The sequence below is a fragment of the Salvelinus namaycush genome, chromosome 35 (assembly GCF_016432855.1).
Source record: "Salvelinus namaycush isolate Seneca chromosome 35, SaNama_1.0, whole genome shotgun sequence".
Classification (NCBI taxonomy): Eukaryota; Metazoa; Chordata; class Actinopteri; order Salmoniformes; family Salmonidae; genus Salvelinus; species Salvelinus namaycush.
In genome coordinates this window covers 26,750,180-26,771,848 of record NC_052341.1, presented here as the reverse complement: position 1 = coordinate 26,771,848, position 21,669 = coordinate 26,750,180, and the positions used below count along the sequence as shown (strand labels likewise).

Genomic DNA, 21,669 nt, shown 5'->3' with positions numbered 1-21,669 from the left:
CTCATCCTAACTGTTTTACATTCCCCGAGACCAACCAGAAATGTTTCCTTCGCCAAATAGTCTGAGATTTTCATGAAACAGCCACACATTGTCTCTCGTTTCTGCATCAAGAGTAGGCTACACCTAAATTGATTGGTCAGTGCAGCGGACTGCAGGGGTGTAGTGCTGCTGGAGCACACCTAAGCGCCACTTTTCACAATGGCGCTTGTTTAGTAAAGTTCGATCAAAGCTGAATCCACATCTTGGAAGATCGCAATGATAGTATAATGTTACTGTTACACCAAAAACACCACCTAATTTCTTCTGAGATTTTAGGATGAACAGTCCCCAAAAATGATAATGTTGCCAAAACTCCACAGAGCGCACACACTAGGCAGAATGTGCTTTGATTTAAACAAAGTAGAGGAAGGCTATATAGTTTTTTTAACACCATCTGCTCTAATTTGCTCACGAAACAGTCATTCAAGAATATTAATATGCATATTCCCATGAAAAACTGATTTAGATCAAATGATTGGAATGCAGATGCAGTTTGGACATTTAACTGGTAAAACCAGAAGAATTATCATTCACAACTGACAGTGATGGTGCCGTGGTCTGCTTTGAAGTTAGGTGTGCCTTAACATGGTGTGCTGCCAAATCATCCTGTTGTCCCGCATTTGGGCATTTTAAATGCGGTCATCCTAACCCTGACGCTACACTTAGACACGGGCAGTAGTGCTGACACATAACATTGTCAGTAGAGTACTGCGTTTCTCAGCCATTTCCGTGCCAGTGACTAGCGAGACTTGGTCCTCTTTTTTTAACCAGCTCATGTTTAAAACAAATACAATATGTAAAAATACACTGGAGATACAACTCACCACTACAACTGTGCCTCTGCTTTAGCCATTTTGTTTGCCTCCTTTCCATTTCCTGTTGTGTTGTCTATCCCAGCATATTTTCTGCTGTCTCTCTGTGCTTCTTTTGGTCTCTGTCTGTATGTCTGTCTGCCTGTCTGCTTAAGCCTTATACTTTATAAAAGCCAAGCTAACGACTTAGGCTATATTGCAAATTAGTGCCTGTCCTGTGTTCACCCGAATCAACAACTACCCTAAGTGTTAATTACTATTACAGGGCTCCAGACTAACATTTTTCCCTGGTGTCACTGACTTTTACAGAAATGTGGCTGGCACAGGCACCAGCCAAGAATTGGTCAGACCATTCACCCAAGTCATGAGTAATTCATCTTATAAATTCATTCATAGTGCTTTATTAAGAAGTGTAATAAATAGACTTCTGAGGTATTCAAGAAATAAGTTGTTTCATCTAACACATCCAAGCAGGAATGCATGACTCAATATATTTTGTACAACCTAATCCAGTGATTGTGGGTGAATTTTGGGTTGACAATTAGACTATAGCTGCTATATTTTACTGTCAAAATAGGACTCCAGAATTTCCAGATTTTGTTTTATACTACAGAGATAAATTACATACACATTTATGTTCACTAACTAATATCATAGGCTAATTAAGTTGGGGTTCAACGCCCAAGGAACACATTAACTAGATCGCTAACTCTAAATATACTATCCACTGTTAGTAGCCGTGTATTCATCCAACAGTAAATGTAATGTCCTAAAAAAAACGTTGCAGTTGTAGGCTACTACCCATTAGACCTATAGGCCTATGCCCTCGCAATGGCCAGTGTGCATTTAGCGCATGTGTCAATCTATATCTCAAAGCCTTATCAAATATCTTGGTTGTAAAATAGTTGCTATTGAGCTGAATATTGAGAGTTGAGAAATAAAACCTATAGAATGCTTGCCTGTTTTGCATGTTATTTTTGCATTAATACATGTCACATATCGGTTTGCAAATGTAAAAAAAAATAATAATAATTGCGTTAGTAAAGTGTCCATACAAACATTGTCTCTTTTTTGCTTTCTTGAGTAAGGCAGCTCCAAAATGCAGGTGTTTCAGCCTAGCTCAGTGCTTTCAGTTGATGGTGGGGCAGACAGCAGAAAATATGTGTGTACGGGTTGGTAATGTTCTCTAGTTGCGCTGTGATTGGCTTAGTGTTCTGTCACTCATGTGGACACTATATCACTGCCAAATCTAAGGGTGGAACTCAAAAATTCAAGCCATAGAGTTACATTAGAAGTGCCCATCCAAGAAGGCTCCAGGTCATTGGCCACAGATAAAATGACGTCAAAACACATTATATCATTTTTTTTATATATATATATTTTTTTTTCACCCCCAATTTCGTGGTATCCAATTGGTAGTAGTTACAAGCTTGTCTCATCGTTGCAACTCCCGTACGGACTCGGGAGAGGCGAAGGTCGAGAGCCATGCGTCCTCCGAAACACAACCCAACCAAGGCGCACTGCTTCTTGACACAATGCCCATCCAACCCGGAAGCCAGCCGCACCAATGTGTCAGAGGAAACACAGTACACCTGGCCACCATGTCAGCGTGCACTGCACCCGGCCCGCCACAGGAGTCGCTAGTGATAAAACAAGGATATCCCTGCCGGCCAAACCCTCCTTAACCTAGACGACGCTGGGCCAATTGTGCACCGCCTCCATGGGTCTCCCGGTCGCGACAAAGCCTGGACTCAAACCCAGAATCTCTAGTGGCACAGCTTGCACTGCGATGCAGTGCCTTAGACCACTGGGAGGCTTATCTACAGTAGCTTTGATTGGACTCTGTCGTGTCAACATCATACTTTCAAAATCTTAGCTAGCAGTCATCATCATGAATCAAATTGACAATTTACTGGCAAATCCTTTTTAATCCTTGTCATATGAAGACAAATAATGAAGAGAAATTATAAACATGAAATACCTCGGACCCCACTTTGAGAACCCATACTCAAGAGGACCTGTCTATTATTGGCCACAGGAGGTCGCTGTAAGCTCAGGACTAGTGGCAGACATCCTCTGACTGTCCCTGTGTGAGTTAATGGCTCCTCCTGCTTGATATAGAGACAGAGCTGGTAGAGAGCTGTGCAGGACGGAGCAGTCCGAAAAACATAAACTACACCTCGGGTAGATAGCTAGCGCGGTGGGTGGTTTGAGAGAGACCGGCGCACGGGGTTGTAGTCGAGGCCTGGTGTTAAAGCGCAAAGTGGACGGTCGAGGAAAGCGTTTTGTATTTTAACAACCGACTCCCCAAATGAACTCCGTCAGAGCCACCAACCGGAGACCCAGGCGAGTCTCAAGGCCGCGCCCGGTGCAGCCCGACCAGAACGAGGGCGACCGAGGTGAGAGGGACCACGGTCAGAGTACTGTAGGGACTGTAGTCGTGTCAGGGCGGCAAGGTTCCACTGTGACCCCAACCTCAGCTGTCTGAGTGTTATTTAGGAAAAGCCGAAGCTTGTAGCTTTTTGGCCCAGGCCAGGCCGCGCTTTGTTTGGCTTGAGTGTCTGTGGCTACCAGTGGGGCTAGGGGTAACGACGTTAGTGAGTGCTTTGCCTGTGTAGCTAACGTTACCTCGTTAACTAGTCAGCTAGTAAGGTGACTAGCCAAAGAACTAGCCCACACTACGCAACCATAACGACGACCATGGCGGACCCACAGTGACCACATTTATATATATTTGTTCTGACTTTGCCAGGACGTGTCATCATGGTGTTGGCAGTAACGTTACTAGCTCACTAAGGTTAGCTATTAGCTGTAACGCTTCGGACGAAATTAATCTGCGTTGCGTTTTTGGACTGCCATTTTGGGGTGTGCTAGCCAGTTGCCATCCTCCAGCAACTAAGTTAGTTAACCTTACTAGCCAACTGATATGAATATATCATCTGCAATTTAGACAGGTTCATTTTCTTGCTAACGTTAAGCAGTCGGCAGCTAACGGTAGATAACTGCGTGGATCACATTCATCGGCTACCGTTAGTTATTTAATTTACCTAACTAGCTAGTTAGCGAACTACTAGTTAAGCCAGCTAAAAAATTGTGTCTGACTGATTGCTAACGTTCGCTGGCTAGCTGTATGTTTGTTTACACGACGGATTTACGAGCTAGTTAGCTACGTAACTAACGTTAGTTGCGTTTTGACTCTGGTTGCCCGCGGTAAAATTCTGCGGCCAGGTTACCGGCAGGTCAACTGTTCGGGGCTGTGACGTTTAGTATCAGTGTGACGGGGCAGAGCCCGGTGTCCAGCTAGAGAAGGGAAGGGTATTGTATAGCTCTGTCGGGCGGCAGGGACACATCTGTGGCTGTCAATCACCAACCTTTGTCTGTCAGCCACACACACAGTCCTGCAATACAACAGCCAGTCCCTGTCATTATATGCAGTCAATCAAACACAACTATGACACCCAGTCTGTGAATGTCCTGAAAGCGTTTTGAAAAAAGGCGAACTAGAATGCCAGTGATCAGCTGTCATTATTAACCTGTGTTTTGTAATCAGTCTGTACTCCCCTACCAACTGCAGTACAGTAGATATATGTGTGGGTGGATGGTGTTTAAATGTCATCTGCCTGACGGTGTTTGTCGAACTGCTGAGAGAGGATGCTGCCAGTCAGTTGAACTGTGCTGAAAGAGAAGACGTTTCTTTGTGCTGTGTCTGTCAGACTGTGTTCTGACTGCGTCCTCTGTGTGTCCAGCAGATGAGGAGGCTCCAGCTGCAGCAGCGGAGGCGGCTGTGGAGGAGTCCGGGCCTGCAGCTGGGAACAGCCCCTACCAGCTCAGACGCAAGTCTCTATTGCCCAAGAGAACAGCCTCCAGTACTGCAGTGGCCTGTCCCAGCAAGACTGCTATGGAGGTCAGAGAGAGAGAGAGAGCACCTTTCTGTGCTTGTTCACTTTCCTTAATTGGTTTAAAAGGAAAGGACTGGTTTTTGAAACGTGGTGTAAACTCCCACTAGCACCAGTGTATATTTCAGGAGAAAGGTAGACAGTGTAGTTGAGTGAGACAGAATGTTTAAGTGTGTGTCTCAGTCATGTCACTGGGGGAGGTAGCAGTGTGTGTTGCTGATGTGTGTTATTCTGACACAGGGAGCATCCACCTCAACAACAGAACCCTTTGGCCACCGAGCCAAACGGGCCAGAGTCTCCGGCAAAAGCCACGACCCGCCAGGTAACAATGTGTGTCTAGGTGTACAAGTCACGGATGTGACGTGTCTGCATGGCTCTTTCTACATCTGTTATGCATCATCTATTAATGCTAAGTGAAACTCCATGTGTGTAGCGGCTCCAGCAGAGCAGTACCTGCAGCAGAAGCTTCCAGATGAGGTGGTTCTGAAGATCTTCACATACCTCCTGGAGCAGGACCTCTGTCAAACTGCCTGCGTCTGCAAACGCTTCAGCCAGCTAGCCAACGACCCTATACTCTGGTACACACAGACACACTTCTGTGATCATATACTGAAGGAACACAAACATGCATAACCTAACCTATATTTTCTGGCCCGTTATAGTTAACTGACATGTCACCAGAAGAAATCTGGTCACTATCGACCACTACTGGTCCATACTGTTACTTCATGCAAAACCTTTTACGCCCGGGGGGTTGACATTTGCCCTCTCTCTGTGTGTCCAGGAAGCGTCTGTACATGGAGGTGTTTGAGTACACACGTCCCATGATGCACCCTGAGCCAGGAAAGTTCTACCAGGTCAGCCCTGAGGAACACGACCACCCCAACCCCTGGAAGGACAGCTTCCAACAACTGGTGGGTAAAGTGTGTGTAGTTAGATAAGCGTTGTGTTCATGCTATTTTAACATTGTTTAAAAAAAAAAAAAAAAAAATTGCAGTATAAAGGAGCCCATGTGAAGCCAGGCTTTGCTGAACATTTCTACAGCAACCCTGGGAGGTACAAAGGCAGGGAGAATATGCTGGTAAGACACGTGCGCACACACACTCATGGTCCATTGAAAATACATTTTCAATATGGCTGCCCGTCAGCTCCAATTTTGCTTGATTTTACGTAACCGTGTTTCTGTGTTTCCAGTACTATGACACAATAGAGGATGCATTAGGAGGGGTGCAGGAGGCTCATTTTGAAGGGCTGATCTTCGTGCACTCTGGGATCTACACTGACGAGTGGATCTACATCGAGTCCCCCATCACCATGATCGGAGCAGGTACTGTGTGTGGTCTGTCTGTGCATGTGTCTTGCTCTTTCTAGTCTGTGTATGTATGCTCTACTACTTATGGTAGAAACAGACTTTCTTTTTGTGTGTATGTAGCTCCGGGTAAGGTGTCTGATAAGGTGGTGATTGAGAACACCAGAGACTCAACGTTTGTCTTCATGGAAGGATCAGAGGACGCCTACGTGGGATACATAACTATCAGGGTACGCTGCAAACACAGACCCAGCTCTCACACACTAACGCACACGCACTATTGTGTAGACCCCATTACACACACACACACACACACACACACACCTCCCCTCTAACCTCCTGTGTTTCCTATTCAGTTTAACCCAGATGATAAGTCGGCTCAGCACCACAATGCCCACCACTGTCTGGAGATCACTGTCAACTGTTCTCCCAACATAGACCACTGTATCATCAGATCTACCTGCACAGGTAATGCAAACACAGTCTGCAGTTGGGCGTGTTTGTTTCTCCTGTGAATAATGTAGTTCAGGGTTCCCTTTTTATTTATTTATACACTACCGGTCAAAAGTTTTAGAACACCTACTCATTCAAGGGTTTTGTCTTTATTAATTCTGCATTGTGGAATAATAGTGAAGACGTCAACTATGAAATAACACATGGAATCATGTAGTAACCAAAAAAGTGTTAAACAAATCAAAATATATTTTATATTTGAGATTCTTCAAATAGCCACCCTTTGCGTTGATGACAGCTTTGCACAGTCTTGGCATTCTCTCAACCAGCTTCATGGGGTAGTCACCTGGAATGCATTTCAATTGACAGGTGTGCCTAGTTAAGTTAATTTGTGGAATTTAGTTTTTTCTTAATGCGTTTGAGCCAATCAGTTGTGTTGTGACAAGGTAGGGGTGGTATACAGAAGATAGCTGTATTTGGTAAAAGACCCAAGTCCATATTATAGCGGGAACAGCTCAAATAAGCAAAGAGAAACAACAGTCCATCATTACTTGTAAGACATGAAGGTCAGTCAATATGGAACATTTCAAGAACTTTGAAAGTTTCTTCAAGTGCACTCGCAAAAACCATCAAGCTCTATGATGAAACTGGCTCTCATGAGGACCGCTACAGGAATGGAAGACCCAGAGTTACCTCTGCTGCAGAGGAGAGGTTCATTAAAGTTACCAGCCTCAGAAATTGCGGCACAAATAAATGCTTCACAGAGTTCAAGAAACAGACACATGTCAACATCAACTGTTCAGAGGAGACTGTGAATCAGGCCTTTGTGGTTGAATTGCTGCAAAGAAATCCCTACTAAAGGACACCAGTAAGAAGAGACTTGCTTGGGCCAAGAAACACAAGCAATGGACATTTGTCCTTTGGTTTGGAGTTCAAATTGGAGGTTTTTGGTTCCAACTGCCGTGTCTTTGTGAGACGCGGTGTGGGTGAACGGATGATCTCCGCATTTGTGCTTCCCACCGTAAAGCATGGAGGAGGTGGTGTGGGGGTGCTTTGCTGGTGACACTGTCGGTGATTTATTTAGAAGGCACACTTAACCAGTATGGCTACCACAGCATTCTGCAGCCATCCCATCTGGTTTGCGTTTAGTGGGACTATCCTTTGTTTTTCAACAGGACAACGAGCCAACACAACTCCAGGCTGTGTAAAGGCTATTTGACCAAGAAGGGGAGAGATGGAATGCTGCATCAGATGACCTGGCCTCCACAACCCCCCGACCTCAACCAAATTGAGATGGTTTGGGATGAGTCAGACCACAGAGTGAAGGAAAAGCAGCCAACAAGTGCTCAGCATACAGTTGAAGTCGGAAGTTTACATAGACTCAGGTTGGAGTCATTAAAACTCGTTTTTCAACCACCACAAATTTCTTGTTAACTATGGTTTTGGCAAGTTGGTTAGGACATCTACTTTGTGCGTGACACAAGTAATTTTTCCAACAATTGTTTACAGACAGATTATTTCACTTATAATTCACTATCACAATTCCAGTGGGTCAGAAGTTTACATACACTAATTTGACTGTGCCTTTAAACAGCTTGGAAAATTCCAGAAATGATGTCATGGCTTTAGAAGCTTCTGATAGGCTAATTGACATCATTTTAGTCAATTGGAGGTGTACCTGTGGATGTATTTTAAGGCCTACATTCAAACTCAGTGCCTCTTTGCTTGACATCATGGAAAAATCAAAAGAAATCAGCCAAGACCTCAGGGAAAAGCCTCCTCAGGCTAGACCTCCACAAGTCTGGTTCATCCTTGGGAGCAATTTCCTCACGCCTGAAGGTACCACGTTCATCTGTATAAACAATAGTACGCAAGTATAAATGGGACCACGCAGCCGTCATACCGCTCAGGAAGGAGACGCGTTCTGTCTCCTAGAGATGAACGTACTTTGGTGAGATAAGTGCAAATCAATCCCAGAACAACAGCAAAGGACCTTGTGAAGATGCTGGAGGAACCGGGTACAAAAGTATCTATATCCACAGTAAAATGAGTCCTATATCGACATAACCTGAAAGGTCGCTCAGCAAGGAAGAAGCCACTGCTCCAAAACCGCCATAAAAAAGCCAGACTACGGTTTGCAACTGCACTTGGGGACAAAGATCGTACTTTTTGGAGAAATGTCCTCTGGTCTGATGAAACAATAATAGAACTGTTTGGCCAGAATGACCATCGTTATGTTTGGAGGGAAAAGGGGGAAGCTTGCAAGGCGAAGAACACCATCCCAACCGTGAAGCACAGGGGTGGCAGCATCATGTTGTGGGGGTGCTTTGCTGCAAGAGGGACTGGTGCACTCCACAAAATAGATGGCATCATGAGCACGGAAAATGATGTGGATATATTGAAGCAACATCAAGACATCAGTCAGGAAGTTAAAGCTTGGTCGCAAATGGGTCTTCCAAATGGACAATAACCCCAAGCATATTTCCAAAGTTGTGGCAAAATGGCTTAAGGAGAACTATGTCAAGGTATAGGAGAGGCCATCACAACGCCCTGACCTCAATCCCATAGAAATTTTGTGGGCAGAACTGAAAAAGCGTGTGCGAGCAAGGAGGCCTACAAACCTGACTCAGTTACACCAACTCTGTCAGGAGAAATGGGCCAAAATTCACCCAACTTATTGTGGGAAGCTTGTGGAAGGCTACCTGAAACGTTTGACCCAAGTTAAACAATTTAAAGGCAATGCTACCAAATACTAATTGAGTGTATGTAAACTTCTGACCCACTGGGAATGTGATGAAAGAAATGAAAGCTAAAATATATCATTCTCTCTACTATTATTCTGACTTTTCCCATTCTTAAAATAAAGTGGTGATCCTAACTGACCTAAGACAGGGAATTTTTACTAAGATTAAATGTCAGGAACTGTGAAATTTAGCTTAAATGTATTTGGCTAAGGTGTATGTAAACTTCTGACTTCAACTGTATGTGGGAACTCCTTCAAGACTGTTGGAAAAGCATACCAGGTGAAGCTGGTTGAGAGAATGCCAAGAGTGTGCAAAGCTGTCATCAAGGTGGCTACTTTGAAGAATCTCAATATAAAATCTATTTTGATTTGTTAAACACTTTTTTGGTTACTACTTGATTCCATATGTGTTATTTCATTGTTCTGATGTCTTCAATATGATTATTCAATGTAGAAATTGGTAAAAATAAAGAAAAAGCCTTGAATGAGTAGGTGTTCTAAAACTTTTGACCGGTAGTGTGTATATCAACAATAAAAAATAAATAAACACTTTTCTGGACATAAGACTTATTAACACACAACCAAATCAGCTCCAAGTGATTTTAATTTTTGGTATCCGTTCTAAAATATTCCCACGCTTAATAGTGAGATATGGGATTGTATATAAATGTAATCGAGGTTTGAAATTTATGTTTTAGTCAAATATATCTGTTTGGGCTTATTGTGAGCAATTTGCAGTCTACAAATTTATTTGTAATTATTTTCTGTCCTCCTGACCAGCTGCTCAAGAAGAATTAGGCCTGTGGCTGAATCTAGTTGATGATCCCTGATGTAGGTTGTCTCCAGTGGGGCATGTTGGGTAATGTAGTTTGTCCCTATTCTAGTTGGCTCGGCTGTCTGTGTGAGCGGCCAGGGGGCGTGTCCTAGCATCAAACACTGCAACATCAGCGACTGTGAGAACGTTGGACTTTACATCACCGACCATGCACAGGTAAATGCACACTTCATCACCGACCATGCACACACATCACTAACCACACTTAAACACCCTCTCTGACTGTGTATTCCTGCATGGTATCTATGACAATAATGATGTGATAATGTATTACAGGGTATCTATGAGGATAATGAGATCAGTAATAATGCATTGGCGGGAATCTGGGTAAAAAACCACGGCAACCCCATCATCAGACGAAACCACATCCACCACGGCCGAGATGTAGGAGTCTTCACCTTCGACCATGGAATGGTATCTCACTTTGACCTTTAACGTCAAACCTCTTACAACTGATTTCCACTAGTTTCCACAGCCACGGTCAAAATTGGCTATATCGTAAAATTGTATGAAAGCAAAAATTGGCTTTTTGATCTTAAAGGAAAAATCCACCCAAAAACACTTGGTATTTGTTTCATTAGTCAATTGCAAAACACAGCATTATGATGCAAAATGCATCATATGGGCAATATTTCTGTATTTTGAAAGTAACATGTCTTAAACTTGATTGCTGACATGCAAAACATTTTGGGACTATATCAAAAATGGACTAATGAAACAAAGGGCAAAATATAGTTTTTGGGTGGCGTTTTCCTTTAAGGTTAGGCGTAAGGTTAGCTGTGTGGTTAAGGTTAGGTTTAAAATACAATTTGAAGATGCATTTCAGAAAAATGCATGGTTTATGACTTTGTAACTGTGGAAGCTAGTGACAGCCTTTACCTCACACCCATCATTTTGGAGGTCTTTACAGTTGTGCTGTACATGACAATGATGATAGTATCACTCTCTCTCTCCTTCTCCCCCAGGGTTATTTTGAGAGTTGTAACATCCACCGGAATCGTATAGCAGGCTTTGAAGTGAAGGCGTATGCTAACCCTACAGTGGTTCGCTGTGAGATCCACCATGGCCAAACAGGGGGCATCTATGTGCATGAGAAAGGACGGGGACAGTTCATAGAAAACAAGATCTACGCCAACAACTTCGCCGGAGTCTGGATCACCTCCAACAGTGACCCTACGATACGGTACGCACACAATCAGTGGTGTAGAATACTTAAGTAAAAATCCTTTAAAGTACTGAAGTAGTTTTTGGGGGGTACTTTACTATTTATATTTTTGACAACTTTATTTTTCTCTACATTCCTAAACAAAATAATGTACTTTTTACTCCATACATTCTCACTGATACCCAAAAGTTTATTACATTTCAAATGCTTAGCAAAAATTGTCAAATTCACCCACTTATCAAGAGAACATCCCTGGTCCTAATTTTTTGTATTGCTTTCAAATAGGCACATTCTTCTCCTCTCCCCTGCAACTCCTCCCCAGGTCCTTAGTGTACAAGAGAAAGTATTGCATTATGTTTTCTGTCAGTATACATGGTAAAATAATGGTTTATAAACAACTCTAAGGGGGCCCTATAAAACCCCAATTCTGTTGTATATTTTCCGAAAATATGTTTCCTGTTTTATTTGACCTGTTTTTAGATTAGTTTTTTTTACTCTCAAAATTATAATTGTTCATAAAGAAAGAACAAAATGTTATGTTCTGAGTTCATGTCAATGATTAAATCACATCAGAAGACTTACATTTTTTTCCAGACCCCCATAAATATCAAATAGATTTGAGTGTAATTCCCCTTTAATTCCACATCTGTCCCTTATTAATTGTGCATCTAGCGAGTGAGGAATGTACCATCTGTGAAGGTTCTGTACTGCTGCCCCTGATTGTATGCAAAGTTAGCAAATAATATACACAGATTATATAAACTCAGCAACAACAAAAAAGAAGCGTCCTCTCACTGTCAACTGCGTTTATTTTCAGCAAACTTAACATGTATGAATATAACAAGATTCAACAACTGAGACATAAACTGAACAAGTTCCACAGACATGTGACTAACAGGTATGGAATGTGTCCCTGAACGAAGGGGGAGTTTAAAGTAACAGTCAGTATCTGGTGTGGCCACCAGCTGCATTAACTTCTTGTGGCTGCATCCCGCTACCGGGATCGATATGACAACAGCCAGTGAAAGTGCAGGGTGCCAAATTCAAACAACAGAAATCTCATAATTAAAATTCCTCAAACATACATGTTTTATATCATTTTATAGGTCATCTTGTTGTTAATCCCACCAAAGTGTCCGATTTCAAATATGCTTTTCAGCGAAAGCACTACAAACGATTATGTTAGGTCACCACAAAACCACAATAAGCACAGCCATTTTTCCAGCGAAAGATAGCAGTCAGAAAAAGCAGAAATAGAGATAAAAATAATCACTAACCTTTGATTATCTTCATCAGATGACACTCATAGGACTTCATGTTACACAATACATGCATGTTTGATAAAGTTCATATTTATAACAAAAAATCTGAGTTTACATTGGCGCGTTACATTCACTAGTTCCAAAAACATCAAGTGATTTTGCATAGCCACATCGTTTCAACAGAAATACTCATCATAAATGTAGATGATAATACAAGTTATACACGTGGAATTATAGATATACCTCTCCTTAATGCAACCGGTTCACGGAAAAAGCAAATCATGCAATAATCTGAGACGGAGCTCAGAACAATAGCCAAATTAGCCGCCATGTTGGGGTCAACAGAAACCAGAAAATACATGATAAATGTTTCCTTACCTTTGATGAACTTCATCAGAATGCAGTCCTAGGAATCCCAGGTCCACAATAAATGCTTGATTTGTTCGATAATGTCCGTTATTTATGTCCAATTAGCTACTTTGGTTAGCGCGTTTGGTAAACAATTCAAAAGTCACAAAGCGCGTCCACTATAACGTGACGAAATGTCCAAAAGTTCCATAACAGTCAGTAGAAACAGTCAAACGATGTACTGAATCAATCTTTAGAATGTTGTTAACATCTTGAATAACGTTCCAACCGGAGAATTAGATTGACTTCAGATGAGCGGTGGAACGGAGGTCCTCCTCATGTGAATGCGCATGTGAAAGCATGGTCAGCTCGTGGCAGTGATTACTCATTCCTGTCTCCTTCGGCCCCCCTTCACATTAGTCATCAGACAAAGTTCTATTGAATGTTGACATCTAGTGGAAGCCATAGGAAGTGAAAACTCATCAATATCTCGCTGTAATTTCAATGAGAGCTTGGTTGAAAATCTGCCTCTTCAGAAAGAATTCAAACAGGAAGTGGAACTTCTCAGGTTTTTGCCTGCCATATGAGTTCTGTTATACTCACAGACATAATTCAAACAGTTTTAGAAACTTCAGAGTGTTTTCTATCTAATATGAATAATAATATGCATATATTAGCAACTGGGACTGAGGAGCAGGCAGTTTACTATGGGCACCTCTGTGCACCTTTCATCCAAGCTACTCAATACTGCATAAGAAGTTAAGTTCTGCAGTGCATCTCCTCCTCATGGACTGTGCCAGATTTGACAGTTCTTGCTATGAGATGTTACCCTACTCTTCCACCAAGGCACCTGCAAGTTCCCGGACAGTTCCCTAGCCCTCACCCTCCGATCCAACAGGTCCCAGACGTGCTCAATGGGATTGAGATCCGGGCTCTTCGCTGGCCATGGCAGAACACTGACATTCCTGTCTTGCAGGAAATCATTCACAGAACGAGCAGTATGGCTGGTGGCATTGTCATGCTGGAGGGTAATGTCAGGATGAGCCTGCAGGAAGGGTACCACATGAGGGGGGAGGATGTCTTCCCTGTAACGCACAGCGTTGAGATTGCCTGCAATGACAACAAGCTCAGTCCGATGATGCTGTGACACACCACCCCAGACCATGACGGACCCTCCACCTACAAATCGATCCCGCTCCAGAGTACAGGCCTCGGTGTAACGCTCATTCCTTCGACGATAAACGGGAATCCGACCATCACCCCTGGTGAGACAAAACCGCGACTCGTCAGTGAAGAGCACTTTTTGCCAGTCCTGTCTGGTCCATCGACGGTGGGTTTGTGCCCATAGGCGACGTTGTTGATGGTGATGGCTGGTGAGGACCTGCCTTACAACAGGCCTACAAGCCCTCAGTCCAGCCTCTCTCAGCCTATTGCGGACAATATGAGCACTGATGGAGGGATTGTGCGTTCCTGGTGTAACTCGGGCAGTTGTTGTTGCCATCCTCTACCTGTCCCGCAAATGTGATGTTCGGATGTACCAATCCTGTGCAGGTGTTACACGTGGTCTGCCACTGCGAGGACGATCAGCTGTCCTTCCTGTCTCCCTGTAGCGCTGTCTTAGGCGTCTCACAGTACTGTCGTTGCAATTTATTGCCCTGGCCACATCTGCAGTCCTCATACCTCCTTGCAGCATGCCTAAGGCACGTTCACGCAGATGAGCAGGGACCCTGGGCATCTTTCTTTTTGTGTTTTTCAGAGTCAGTAGAAAGGCCTCTTTAGTGTTCTAAATATTCATAACTGTGACCTTAATTGCCTACCGTCTGTAAGCTGTTAGTGTCTTAACGACCGTTCCACAGGTCCATGTTCATGAATTGTTTATGGTTCATTGAACAAGCATGGGAAACAGTGTTTAAACCCTTTACAATTAATATCAGAAGTTATTTGGATTTTTACGAATGATCTTTGAAAGACAGGGTCCTGAAGAATGGACGTTTCTTTTTTTGCTGAGTTTACTTCTGCCAGGTAGGTCTACTTTGCAGTTAACATTTTAATTGAGAGGGTTTTGGGGATAGTATTTGTCATCAACTGGCTACACACGGAGTGATAGAGCAATGTGCACACCACACAGACTGGCAATTAATTGGCAGTTGTTAGGTTTAGCTTTTTAATACAAAAGTGGCTAACCAGGGGTGGGATAATGTCAATGTTGCGTTGATTAGATAGTAGCTGGGAGCTTGCAGTGTCTAGTACTTGTAAGATTTGTTTGACAGTTTGCAGTCGAACACTTATAATTCAGAAAGTACATGCAATTTTTGGCGAGGTACTCGTAGGTGGCCTGCAAGCTACTGGTAGTTTACGATCGACCTGTTGGAGACCCCTGCAATAACCTCTCTCTGTATTATGGGCTGTTTGTTGACGTTCCATTCTGTTATTCTCCAGGGGCAATGCAATCTTTAACGGTAACCAAGGGGGCGTGTACATATTTGGCGATGGGCGTGGCCTGATCGAGGGGAATGATATCCATGGCAACGCTCTGGCGGGAATCCAGATCAGAACCAATAGCTGCCCAATTGTACGCCACAACAAGATCCACGACGGACAGCATGGCGGCATCTACGTGGTAAAGACACACATACTGTTTAGATTTTTTCAGTCCTATAGATGTTGATTTAAACAATCTAATTGTGTGTGTGTGTTTGCAGCATGAGAAGGGCCAGGGTGTGATAGAGGAGAACGAGGTGTACAGCAACACACTGGCAGGCGTCTGGGTGACCACCGGCAGCACACCTGTCCTCCGCAGGAACCGCATCCACAGCGGCAAACAGGTAAAACACACTCCACATTATCTGTTACCGTTGTTTAAATTTTAAAAAACGGTGTTTCTGTGAGAATTGGAGGCCTGTCTCATTGTGTCTAGATGATATATTCTGTAAAAAGTCAGATTTAACCCTCTTTCTCCCTCAGGTAGGGGTGTATTTCTATGACAACGGTCATGGGGTGTTGGAAGACAACGACATCTACAATCACATGTACTCTGGCGTTCAGATACGGTACGTCCTGCCTCTTCAGTCAAATGCAGAACACACAGTGGTTATGATAACGTTTGACTAACGTTCGATGAAGGCTTCACTAATATTGTTGGTTGTTTTATAGAACTGGCAGCAACCCCAAGATCCGACGCAACAAGATCTGGGGAGGACAGAACGGAGGCATTCTGGTCTACAACTCGGGTCTGGGTTTTATCGAGGACAATGAGATCTTCGACAACGCCATGGCGGGCGTGTGGATTAAGACGGACAGCAACCCCACGCTGCGACGCAACAAGATCCACGACGGGAGAGACGGGGGCATCTGTATCTTTAACGGAGGGAGAGGTCTTCTGGAGGAGAACGATATCTTCAGGAACGCCCAGGCAGGAGTTCTGATCAGCACCAACAGCCACCCGGTGCTCCGCAAGAACCGTATCTTTGACGGCTTTGCTGCAGGTCAGCTGCCCATGTGTACACATTTACACTAACTTCACCATGCTGTACTGACTGGTCAATACTGTTACCTACTCATCCACCACCTGTGTTGATAATGTCATTTCCTGTCTCAGGTATCGAGATAACCAACCATGCCACGGCGACTCTGGAGGGAAACCAGATCTTCAACAACCGTTTCGGTGGCCTGTTCCTCGCCTCGGGGGTCAACGTCACCATGAAAGGTAGCTAGTGCTACTGTAGCGCTAAGGGTCAGAGTATGTGAGTGGAGTTGGAACGATTGGAAATCCCGCTCTTCGCTCATGGATGTTAGCTCCTTGCTTTAGCTACTGTCGTGCACACCGCTCCGGCGCTCCACGTCCTTTCCAAACGCCCAGCTGAATACTGCTTCGCGCTCACAGGAAAGAAAACTGCCGCTCCAAATTCGCTCCATTCATTAAAATCACAATTTAACCAACACACATTTATTTCTGTGACTACCCGAATGAACATAAAGGTGAATGAAAGAGGCACATATCATTTCAAATAGGCTACATGTCATAGTAAACACTCGAAATAGGTCAGGAGCCAGACAGGGAGCCTAAGCCGAAAATGAATTATTTAGGCTATATTATTTCAAGGCAATAGCCTACAAATTAATATATTGTAAATAATTTGCGAGTGCGACACAATAGGCTGGTAGGAACAAAGCGCTCAGCATTTAAACGTTTTGTTGTATTAAATCATTTAGTCTATACATTGGACATATAGGCTGTGACTAACTTAGAATAAAGGAAAAATGCCCTTGAATTTATTTTTAGAAACAAGCGTTTGGCCAGTCTGTCTAGATTAGCCAGAAGCCACAATGTGTCAAGAAGCGATGGTGCCTGGAGAGCCAGCCAGCAGTAGAGAATATCCTCTCCACACTTGCAGAGCCACTGGGGATGCTAAACATCCTTTTGGCCATCCTTGACAGGCTGGGCAGAGTTGTTTATCTGATCAGGCCTCCCGAGTGGCACAGCATTGCATTGCTTGAGGTGTCACTACAGACCCGGGTTCGATCCCGGGCTGTGTAGCAGCCGGCCGCGACCGGGACACCCATGAGGCGGCGCACAATTGACCCAGCGCCGTCCGGGTTAGGGCATCGTTTTGCCGAACCTGGATGTCCTTGACCCATCGCGCTCTAGCGACTCCTGTGGTGGGCCCGGGCGCATGTACTTTGACACTGTTGCCAGGTGTATGGTATTTCCTCCGACACATTTGTGCGGCTGGCTTCCGGGTTAAAGTGAGCAGTGTGTCAAGAAGCAGTGCGGCTTGGCAGGTTTGTTTTTTTGAGAACACATGGCTCTCGACCTTCGCCTCTCCCGAGTCTGTACTGGAGTTGCAGCGATTGGACAAGACTGTAACTACCAATTGGATACCACAAAAATGGGGTAAAAAGTAACACACAAAAAATGTCCTGATCGAAACGGAAACCTCCTTGAATCAATTATGGGCTAGTATAGATAATACAACAAAAATGAACGAAACGTTTATGAGATCGGATTTTTAGTTTAGAAATATTTTGCTACAATGACGCACTTAGTTATCTACCTACCTCGTTCCTTTCTTTTAGCAAGTGCAAGTAGTAAATACACCATCATGCTTTCGGAATATTTGTCTTTTCAGATTCCACTATGATTCTTTAGTTGTGGACACATCACCACACTCCCTCCCTTGATCTTGGTCCTCATCTTTATAAGTCACCTTGATTCAGCACCTGTGTGTTTTATCAGTTTCTTTATGAAAATATTTAGCGAACTCCATGACAGTAGCTAAAGCAAGGGTCTATTAGCAGCACACAAGTAGACTACAAATGCATGCTGGGCCGAGTATGCCCTGAGCTCGTGAAGTGAGCGCTATTGGAGCGGGCAAGAAGGCTGGCACTCCAGTCAAATTGGGATCGCTCCACTCCAGCTCCCATCCGCTCACATACTCTAAGGGCTAAAAACACTGCTGTATTGCGTTATTGGACATTAGCTATCGCCGCTGACAGGCTAGGCTAATGTAATGTAGCACTTGGGCTAATGCTAATAGTATTTCAGTCTGTCAGTTCTTGAAATAGACCAGTGGTAGTCACTAATATTCCTGAAGGAGCCACTGAAACAACCTAAATATCCTACCCTTTGGAGAAGGGGGGTTGGGGGTTGGTCACGAATTCAAACATGATATCAAATGGATTCACACATGATATTTAAGATGCATGGACCATTAAGCTATTTCAATCTCTATTGTAGGACACTTGGGTATCGGAAACAAATGTGTAAAATACATTTGAGGAATCTTTTGAATATGGCCTTATTTCCATTATCTTAAAAGTTATGGCACAAGATATGTTAAACCAGGTAATGGAAAAAAGTATAGGCTTTAATCAATTAATTCCCTCAGTCGTTCTGTGCAGATTCATCACTCTCCCTTCGAATGAGTCCTACACTGATTGTGTGTGTCATAGAGGGAAACAAGACACGTACGTGTTCTTGAGAGTCTTGGCTTTCAGGAATGGGGTCATATTCGCTAATAGCTCCAACTGTTGAAAAGCTTTAACCACATTCGTATTACCGCAACGTTTGGCCCAGTTGCTAATAGTGGATATCGAAGGTTACTTACGTAACCACAGTTCTATGAACTAAATCAGTGGCACATTCAGCTGACTGAGGAAAACAACTTGCGCAACACATTCATTCAGATTGTTGCCGAGAGACGCGCAATGACTGGCTTGCTTAGACTATATAAAATAGGTTCTTGGTCAGAGCAGTCTCTTCCTCTCTTCCAGATAATAAGATATTGAATAATCAGGATGCCATAGAGAAAGCTGTGAGCAGAGGACAGTGTCTCTACAAGATCTCAAGCTACACCTCCTACCCCATGCACGACTTCTACAGGTACACACACAACTAGCCAATGCATGACTTTTAGTTAGTTACACAGCGGTTACGCCAGTGCTGATTTTTCTTTTACCTATGTGTGTCAAGGTGTCACACCTGCAATACGACAGACAGGAACGCCATCTGTGTGAACTGCATCAAGAAGTGTCACCAAGGACACGACGTGGAGTTTATACGGCACGATAGGTGAGTAGCGCACCAACCATTTAATACTGACCTATTTGTGGCTTGTCATTACTGTGTCTTGACTATAGAATTCTTTCTAGAATACCAGGCTGACCACTCAATTATATATTTTCCTTGTTTTGTCCTGTATTCCACGTTAACCCTCGTCTCTGTAGGTTTTTCTGTGACTGTGGAGCGGGAACTCTTTCCAACCCCTGTACGCTGGCTGGAGAACCAACACATGACACAGACACACTCTACGACTCCGCTCCGCCCATAGAGTCCAACACGCTGCAGCACAACTGAACACACACACACAGACTACATAAACACACACCCTATAGTCTACAAACATACCACACTCCGTCATACACCACTCGCAAACACAGATCTGTGGCCATAAGGAGGCAGAATAGGGTGTTCTCAGCTGTGACGGTTATAGAGGAACCCTGAAGCTCAGACACTGCTGCACTGGGGGGGGGGGGGGGGGGTCTCTTCTAGAGGGAGCTATGGGGCTGGTCTGGATTTGTCTGGTCTACTGTGATGAGAAATTGACTCTGAACGGCCACATGAGATTCTCACCGTTGCATCTTTGGACACCAAATGGACAGGTATGTGAGCAGGATATGGCTGCTCTGTTGGAGAGTGGCCAATGAGAGACTTCCTTTGCCTGTGGCCCTTCACCTCTCTGCGGTCCTGGAAATCAAACTTCCTCCCCAGACAGGAAGAGGATTATATTTAGCCCCGCCCACTGAGAAAGACACTTCTGGTCCCAAGGCATTGTAGTCCTTGTGGCAACTGTTGCTAAGCAGCGGATGGCTGATACATGTACAGCTCACGGGAGAGAGACTTTGACCGAGCACTTCAGCTTTTATATTATTTTAATGCTTTCTCATGTAGTTTTGTATTTTCAAGCAAAAATCTTACTGTATTTCAATGTCTTTATATATTATGTTAATTATTATTTTTGTTAGCCCCAGGCTTGCTGCAGTAGCTCTTCATGTCCCAGTGGATCAGTTCTTTCTGTGAAAGAGAATCGCGGTTAACACTAATGAAGACCCTCTCCAGGTTATAGATATATAGGACCGGTGGAACAAGGTAGGTATGGCTGGCTGTTGTGGATTGTTTTGTGGGTGCATGTGTATGGTTGTGTTCATATGCAGCCACTGGAGAGGGTCAGATATGAGGTATCGGGACATGAGTTATTCTGCGGTCCCCCTCCCACCCGCTCCCCTCCCTGTGTATTGTGGTGACTGTGGCTCTTCAGGCAGCCTGGATTGTAAGCATGTGTACCATAACATCTAGACTTAATATATTGTGAAGTATTAAAAACCATTATGTAGATGCTAGTATGAATTCAAAAAGGGTTTTAATTTCCTAGAAAGAAAAAAAAATAAAGGAAACTGGTCATTTGTAAGAAAATAAAACTATTAGATCAGCATTGTGTGTCTGATTAACCTCTACGGTTGTTGCTAATGTGACTAGAATGACTTAACAGCCAACATATGGACAGAAAGTGTATATTCTTGTTACTTTAACTGCACTGTCCAATTTACAGTGTAAAAAATACCATGCTATTGTGTGATACATACACCTCGCTCTGATTTGTCATCCTGATGGTCCTAGAGATGAAATGTAGGAACTGGGTTCTACAGTTTGAATCCCAGCTGTCTCCCCGCCCGGCCAGTGTTTTCTATGGGGAAGCTAATTATCCAGGATGTGTGTAAACTTAGTTATTACTATAGCATTTTTATGTTCTCTAGTACCAATTTAGCACATTTGGGCAAACTCCTGGCAGACTTGATACAAAATAGTCTGAGACTTTGCACACACTGCTGGCAAAAAGCTAAATTACACCTTGACTCCTATCTAGATATGACCTTTCTCTTGCATTTCAAAGATGGAACAAAAAAGAAAACGGATGTTTTTTTCATTTGTGTGATCTTTTACCAGATGTGTTATACTCTCCTACATTAATTTCCACAAACTTCAATGTTTCCTTTCAAATGGTATCAATAATATGCATATCCTTGCTTCATGCATTTATACCCATATGTCATTTTAGGCAGAAATTGGAAAAGGATTCTGCATTTAGCCAGTAGTTCTGAAAGTTGCGCTTAAGACAACCGTGGTACCTGGAAATTGTGTTCTGACAGGTGCTTTCATAAAATATTCAGACCCCTAAACTTTTTCCACATTGTGACGTTAGCCTTAATTGCAAATTTTATAAAAAATAAACACATTATTTACATAAGTA

At 43.5% G+C, this 21,669-nt stretch overlaps 1 protein-coding gene across 4 annotated transcripts; it reads left to right on the top strand.

The window, feature by feature from the left end:
• Window positions 1–2,952: 2,952 nt before the first annotated feature.
• LOC120029553 (F-box only protein 11-like) lies at window positions 2,953–21,669 on the top strand. 4 transcript variants are annotated; one of them, XM_038974820.1, is made up of 20 exons: window positions 2,953–3,250; window positions 4,601–4,755; window positions 4,988–5,069; window positions 5,181–5,325; window positions 5,532–5,661; window positions 5,745–5,828; window positions 5,942–6,074; window positions 6,180–6,286; window positions 6,413–6,524; window positions 10,137–10,243; window positions 10,364–10,501; window positions 11,053–11,270; window positions 15,302–15,482; window positions 15,565–15,687; window positions 15,827–15,912; window positions 16,016–16,347; window positions 16,461–16,568; window positions 19,136–19,244; window positions 19,335–19,433; window positions 19,589–21,669. In XM_038974820.1, the coding sequence occupies exons 1-20, from the start codon at window positions 3,163–3,165 to the stop codon at window positions 19,716–19,718; spliced, it is 2,667 nt and encodes an 888-aa protein (XP_038830748.1). In that variant the 5' UTR covers window positions 2,953–3,162; the 3' UTR covers window positions 19,719–21,669. The 4 variants fall into 4 exon arrangements, with proteins under 4 accessions (XP_038830748.1, XP_038830747.1, XP_038830749.1 ...); XM_038974819.1 differs by having other exon boundaries at window positions 4,598–4,755; XM_038974821.1 differs by lacking the exon at window positions 5,745–5,828 and having other exon boundaries at window positions 4,598–4,755.

Coding starts and splice junctions, on each gene's coding strand:
- LOC120029553 (XM_038974819.1), top strand. CDS start 3,163: ATGAACTCCGTCAGAGCCACCAACCGGAGACCCAGGCGAGTCTCAAGG. Junction 4,756..4,987: donor CCAGCAAGACTGCTATGGAG/GTCAGAGAGAGA, acceptor ATTCTGACACAG/GGAGCATCCACCTCAACAAC. Junction 6,525..10,136: donor CATCAGATCTACCTGCACAG/GTAATGCAAACA, acceptor TCCCTATTCTAG/TTGGCTCGGCTGTCTGTGTG.